The sequence below is a fragment of the Morone saxatilis genome, unplaced genomic scaffold (assembly GCF_004916995.1).
Source record: "Morone saxatilis isolate NCDOM2014 unplaced genomic scaffold, NCSU_SB_2.0 Contig16, whole genome shotgun sequence".
In the NCBI taxonomy this organism is placed as follows: domain Eukaryota; kingdom Metazoa; phylum Chordata; class Actinopteri; family Moronidae; genus Morone; species Morone saxatilis.
Genome location: NW_023339718.1, coordinates 13,276,462 through 13,283,489, shown reverse-complemented (window position 1 = coordinate 13,283,489; position 7,028 = coordinate 13,276,462). Strand labels below are relative to the sequence as shown.

The 7,028-nt window shown below is 40.8% G+C and overlaps 1 protein-coding gene across 1 annotated transcript in view; it reads right to left on the bottom strand.

Annotated features, from left to right (window-relative positions):
* Positions 1 to 295: 295 nt before the first annotated feature.
* The window catches only part of mrps27 (mitochondrial ribosomal protein S27), a 10,351-nt gene continuing 3,618 nt past the window's right edge, over positions 296 to 7,028 (bottom strand). Inside the window, 6 exon segments of the mRNA XM_035659124.1 lie at positions 296 to 771; positions 1,055 to 1,216; positions 2,856 to 2,992; positions 3,116 to 3,218; positions 3,457 to 3,572; positions 4,491 to 4,562. Coding sequence (XP_035515017.1) covers positions 523 to 771; positions 1,055 to 1,216; positions 2,856 to 2,992; positions 3,116 to 3,218; positions 3,457 to 3,572; positions 4,491 to 4,562 — 839 coding nt within the window. The 3' untranslated portion in view covers positions 296 to 522.

Here is a 7,028-nt window from a genome sequence, read left to right as displayed (position 1 = left end):
TGCTTTTGAAAGACACAAACACAGAAAACACACACACAGACACACACACACACACACACACACACACACACAGCTGCAGGCTAAGAGGAAAAGGAGTGGGAGGATGTGATCTTTCCCCAGCTTTCCCTTCTTTTTGCTTACATGAGGTCACCCGACCATCAGGCTTAACAATTGATGCGTGCTTATGTTCCAGTAATGATATCATCCCACAGCCCACAACAGACAGACAGACAATAAATGTGACAGAATATTTGACACAAATCAGAATAAAAATCTATTTTGTTTTGACAATATATGTATATTCGCCCCATTTTATTCTATAAAAACAGAACAATCACATAAGCACACAATAATTGACAAATATGAAAATAATTAATGACAAAAGAAGATGTAATGTTGACAATGTTGCCATTTCCCAATTTTAGGGACAAAACTCCTGTTATAATCTACGTATAAACAATTGTAATGTACGTACTCATTGGAAAGTTCAGTGATCTTGATTCAGCTGCATCGTGAGAGTCTCTATGCCTGCTGGGCTGCAGCCTTGGCAGCTAAGCGCTCCTGTTTCTCCTGCTCGGCCTTCTCCCTCATCTCTTTCTCTCTCTTGATCAGCTGCCTCCTCTCGGCCTCCCAGGCCTGTACCCGGCTCTCGTACTGCTCCAAGTCAGATTTCTCCGCAGCTGCCAGGTTCTGCTGGGCCAGAGAGGTCACTAAAGCCTGCAAGGAGGCAGAGTCCACTCTGCCCTGAGACTCCAGCTGGCTTCTCAGTTCCTGAAGAAGCACGGAAACAAAAAGTGACCTCATCGCTTCATTTAAATGACGTGGGTGAAACCCTCAAAACCAGTGAACTATTCAATACATTTTGAAAGCTTCAAGCTCGAGTTTGACTGAAAACATTTGTTATACACGACATAAGAGATGGATTATGTGGAGTCACAGTCTATGAAAAACATTAAGCTTTGGTTCTGATAAAGGCTCGCCCTGACCAAGAAAACTTTTATTTAAATCGAGATGCTAAACAAAAGCACACCTGCCGTACGCAACAAACACCCACCTTGAACCTGCTGGCATATTGAGGCAGCTTAGCCTGCTCGGCCTGATCATCTTCATCTATGGCGTCTCCTTTCTTGTCCTCTTCACCTGCTGACTCCTCTCCGGATGAGTCAGTGTCTGAGGTGGAAGACAGTTCTTGCAGCAAGTCACTCACGTAGTCCAGCTGAAGAATAATGAGAATGAATGTTAAGTATGCAGAAAGATTATTATTCTTAGTATGTTTGCAAAATCAATATAAAGTGCAGTTATGAAACAGCTGTTACTACATGAAATGTCTTCATTTGTTATGTATATTTAATAACTTTTTAATGCAGTTTCTCTTTTAAAGATTACAGAACGGGCACGACGTGATGAAAGAGGCTGAACACCTCACTTGACAACTCACCTCTTAATCTTAGGAAGAGGTAAGATTAACTGTGACCTGAGGCAGCAGTCACCAGCACTTTCGTTTCACACGTAATATTTCCTCTCTGTGCTACGGTGTTATCTGCTCTGTCTACATTATTGCTGCGCTGCTGTCTGACACAAGCCATTTAGTTCCTGTTGCAGTGATTCTCAGAGACATCCTCGGTGCTCCAGGCTCTTCAAAATCTCATTAGACGTGGACAAAGGTGAACTATTGAACTGGACAGCACAGGCCGGATTTGAGGCACTACACCCGACTGTGTGTTCGTGCATATATGTAAAAATAACAACAATATGACAGCGTGTGTGTTCAATCTCAGGAGATGAAGACTGTCTGTGTCACACACTCCACCTGGAAAGTAACAACAGCCTCTACTCCGGGTGTGTGTAATGTGTTTTTAATAATTCTGTTGTGTAACTCGGAGCCTTGCTCAACAGACTTTCATTTTTAACACAGAATGCAGTTTGAAAGAAAATTTTATCCAGATTAATCTTACAGCAGCAGTCTATGGGAAAAATATGTTTGTGTGATGTCAAACTCACAGTCACTGGATTAGATCGATAATAAAAGTGGTTGCAGGGAGTAACGCTGTCTGGCACAGTGTGTTTGTTAGAGTTCTATATCTTGTGCTTGTATGATCAATGCTGTGTAGTACTGTGCACTGTTTTTTGCTGTATTATTTTTTTCTGTCTGTACGATATGCTGCAAGAAGTACTGTGCGTGCCCACATTGTAAATTGATTTGTCAATAATAAAGTGGCCAAGTGCAGGAACCTGCTAACCAGAAATGAGCAATCAATGAAGAAGAACAACTTCTGTTTCTGTTAGATAACATGAAGCCAAGGATTGCTGTGGTGCTAAATATTGACTCGCCAGCTCTCTGTGACCAAATGATCGTAACTGTAGGCAGAAACAATTAAGTTAATGATGACACTAATGAGGAAGCTAACATATGTAATGGGGACACCTGGTCTGCTTAATAAGGTCAATATCGTCGCCAATCGAGGCATTTCCGCCCTTTATTGTGTTGTCTATTGTTATATACCATGATATAATAACAAGCATAGTACCACTGCAAAACACCACCTCAATAATAAAAATATAGTTGAATTAACACCTCTTTGAATGTGTAAATCGAAACTGAATTTCATTATCTTTGTAGAGACAGAATTTATGGCAGTTATATTGGATTGCATTAGATTTTACAGGGGTACCTAATAGTGTATCCGGTAATCACCTGGGTTGTGTTCATAATACACATGAAGACTGGACTTTTTAACAGTTGTCTGTACACCTCTACATGTGATAAACAAAATATAACATGTAAATGAGAGAAAGTTGTCTTTCTTTTTGGTGTAAGATGCGCACACACTCCCTTTGAATGTCTCTGTTCTTACTGTGTCTTTGGACAGCTTCACATCACCAGAGGCAGCTCTCTCCATGACAGCCAGCGCTCGGCCCAGATACCCATGACCCCAGAAGAGAGGCATCCTTTTGAAGACGGCATGTATGCCCTTTAGCATCTCCACCTTACCTGGTTGGGGGAAAAAGGAGCAGGAGAATAAATGAGGCAAGCAGCCAAATGAAATAACACTGGATGAATCAATCACAGTAAAAACAAATCCAACACTGCGGAGGAAGAAAGTCAAATGCAAACCTAGGAGAGCATTGCCAAGTAGCTGAGCGCTGAGGCCAACAGTGTTGTCTTGCATCATCCCACAGATGAGGAGTGATGCTCCCAATGCCCGCTCCTCTGACACCTGAACACAATGAGGAACAAGTGTAAGTATTTTATATGGAAGCATATTTGTTAGTTCTACTGCAACATTCACATACTAATCAATACAAAAAAATGTATAGAATTTTTTGCACTCCAAGTATCAGGAAATTCAGGGTAGTGTCTGAGTTACTGTACTGTATTTCCAAGTGTAAGAATAGTCTAGGCTCATTTGTTTTCATAACCCCTCCCATTGTTGCCGTTGCCACTTTTTCACTCACTGTGAGTTGGGGTCTGGTCGCTAGGTAACTGGCCAGAGCATACAGAGACAGGATCTGTGTGGAGGGAAGGTCAAAGGCCTCCTGAAGCATCACCTCTTCAACCACAGAGCATGCACCTGTACAATTACAACAAAAACATTCATTTTTACATGAAACCCTTGTATTTGTCTCTATAATGTTTGTTATCATTACTTTTTTTTAATTCTAAAAAGAAAAATGAAAATAAAGGAAATGCAAATAAATTCAATTCCACTTCTGTTATTCAAATATTGGGAGCTGGTTCATCAAGATAAACAGCTGGTGGTGCAAATTCTCGAGTCGGGTGCCATTAAACATAACCTCGATCAAACAAAAACATAATGGAAGTATCGTATTTGTTTTATGAATTAATTTGGGGAAAGTTGCAGTCTTTTTATTTGTCCACACTGTTTTGTTCGAGTCTCAGAGGACCGAGTGACAAATAAGACATGCTTTATGTACGCCATGATTTATTCACCTGTTTGTTACCATAGCATTTTGTCACATTTTGCTTTTATCAGTATCGATTATAAGACTTTTCGTGTCTCAGCACGAAAGCCGGGGGGATAGAACACTTTTCTTTAAAAATAGGTTATAGAATATATAATCTCATTTTTAAGGAGGGTGCAATAATTAGCTGCAGCTGTAACCACACAGCTTTCTTCCTGCCTGGTGAGTAATAACAGCAGCACCCACGTATGTGTGCGGACTGACGCTCAATGAATAAACTACCTACTAAACTACTGTAATGGCCAACTCTATGTGCCTTTAGCGTGCTTACTGAATTGTTTACTTCTAATGTTATATAGAAAAATAATCAGGCTACCTCTATCACCTGTCTTATTTCAAAACAAAGGAAAACAAAAAATAAAATGTTGAATAAGATAATTAAGTGATTTGACAGACAGGTCTGTTCCCACTCTTGGTCAACAAGAATGTGTTTGGTTGACTTTATTTCAGTCTGTCTTGAACCTTTTTTTCCCCCCAAATGTTTGAAAAAAAAAAAACAACTGTACTTTTAAAGTCTCCGTCCGTTAATGTAAGGAATCAAGGGAGTAGGTTGAATGTAAAGTCATCTGGGAATATTCGTCAGGTACTGGACCTACACACACACACCACACACACACCACACACACACACACACACACACACACCACACACCACCACACACCAGGCACCACACACAGCTTTGATCAGATTTGATCACATGTATAGCATGATTTTTTTTACATAATTTATCCGCTGCAAAACACTGCTGTTTATCCTACATGATTTTGGTAAAGATGGTTGTACACGTAATACAACCGCTGATTCCTCTGACATCAGACCTTTAATCTCGCAGCAACATGACACCAAATCCGATAAGCAACAGGATACTGACGAGCATGCTGCGTTTTACCTCACTGTAAACACGGTCATTGGCTCCGCCAGGACACCGTCGCTTTTGGAGTAAGTACATTGATTCGCCTGATACGTACAAGCTCACCTTTCTGGAACAGTACACAGCATGCTGGGCTGTAAATTGGTCAAACATGTTTGACATATATTTGTGGCTGCCTCAGATCAGGTTTGAAAATGCATCTGGGGTGGTTTTAAGATTGGCTCTTGTGATCGCTCACACTGCTCAGACAACATGCAGCTATGCAGCCCTGATCAGGGGGCCTCTGATCAGATTTCCTGTCTAAAAATTACAAAGATGGTGCTTCCCTTATGTTGGACCAAAGATCTTCTAATTTGAGCCTATGCTCAGCACAGACGATATAAGAATAAGTAACCCCGCCTTGCCACAATAGGCACGCGGTGAGCAGTGTGTGACAGCTGCCTCGCTGAACTGCTGCGGCTCGCACACCTGTGGGTGTCCACACAGCATCCTATGCTGCGACTCTGCTGCTGCCAGCCCTATCTTTCTACATGAATAAATACAATGCAATTAACAGCATTGTTAACAGATCACTGGATTCTGTCCACAGAAACATGAGAGAGCTCTTTAATCTGAAACAGGTACAATGTTCAGTCTGTGACATATTCTTACAGATCACAGAATTGAAAACTGGTATTATGCTGCTGTTATAATGTCGATGTGACTATGAACAGATCTTTGTCACTGTTATTCTTGCTGGGAACCGCTTCGTTGCTGGCAGACAAAGGAAATAGATGAAGCCCTTGCTTCAACCACATGTGAGATTATACGGCTATGCGGGCAGGGTGGTTACTCTAACCAGTCTAACATTTGGGTGCAGAAATAAAAAGCTAGATGGATGCACACATGCTGCAGACACAGCAGTGTGGCCCTGGCTTTGAGAATAAATGGAGGCATTGTATAATGTTTGGTGTACTTGTTTTAAGTGTGTGCAGGGCCTTCTCCCTTGAGGCCCATATTTTTTAGACACTGTCTGACCAGCTGTGACATGGTCCCAGTCTCTCAGGGTACCAACCGTTTTGACCTATGACGAAACCTGGAGGGATTTTTTAAAAAAAAACAAAAAAAACAACAGAAAATAAAAAACATATGGAAGTTTTTCAGTTTTCAATAAATCCCTTAACAGAAGATAGCAGAGATAATGAGGAACGAACCAGAGGAGCCAAATCGTAAATTCATCTTCACCCTGAAAGTCCAAGAACATCATCAACGGTCGACTGTATAACAATAATAATGCTCTCATTCCAATTGGAAAGGTCGTATTTAGTTCTCACTCGCGGGATGACTGCATGACAAGGAGTGTCATTGGGGAAATATACCTCGAATCGGTGTAAATCACAAGAATGACGTGCAGATTCAGAGGAAGGAGTAAACAGGAAAGGTCTGGAGTTTGCCCCGACAAAAGAAAAGGCATGTGACCTGAACATAAACCAAAACAGACAAAACCACAACAGACACATCATTCAGACAAAGCACAATGTTTGGTACCACACAAACCACGGCAACAGCAGAAATCTGACACAAGAAATGAACACGATGGCACCAAGAGTAAATGATTCTCTTACTTGTCAAGTGTTACTCCGGCCTGATCAACTTCCTCTTTGATGATGAACAGTTGTCAACAAACTGGAAACACAAACAGAAAATATAAACTACCATGTTACAAAACTTTTGTCCCTACTGCATCAATTATTAAATAAATGTATAAAAGCTTGACCCGTCGACACAGTTAGGGAAGTAACTGGAAGATTCTTTCATACGTCTCTCATAGTGGTGCCAGTACATGCTGCCAAGTTAATACACTCCGACTGTATCCATTAATAAAGTGATTCGAATGTCTTTTTAAAGTATGGTGTATGCCATATGTATCAATACACTTTGCCAGAGACAAAACAGCAACAAACAAAATGGAAATTTGATTATGGCATCAAATGCTTCATCAGCTGTAATCCATATAAAACGTTTATTAATTAATAGTAAGTACTTACTGATTCATTTCATTTAAGCCAGTATGGGCTGCGTTCAGTGCACCACCAAGGTCTTTACACTGCCACCCTAGGTTGATCGAGTGCACACACATTAACAATTGCATTCATGCAACAAAAGCATGGTTTTCATTATGATATGTTAGTTT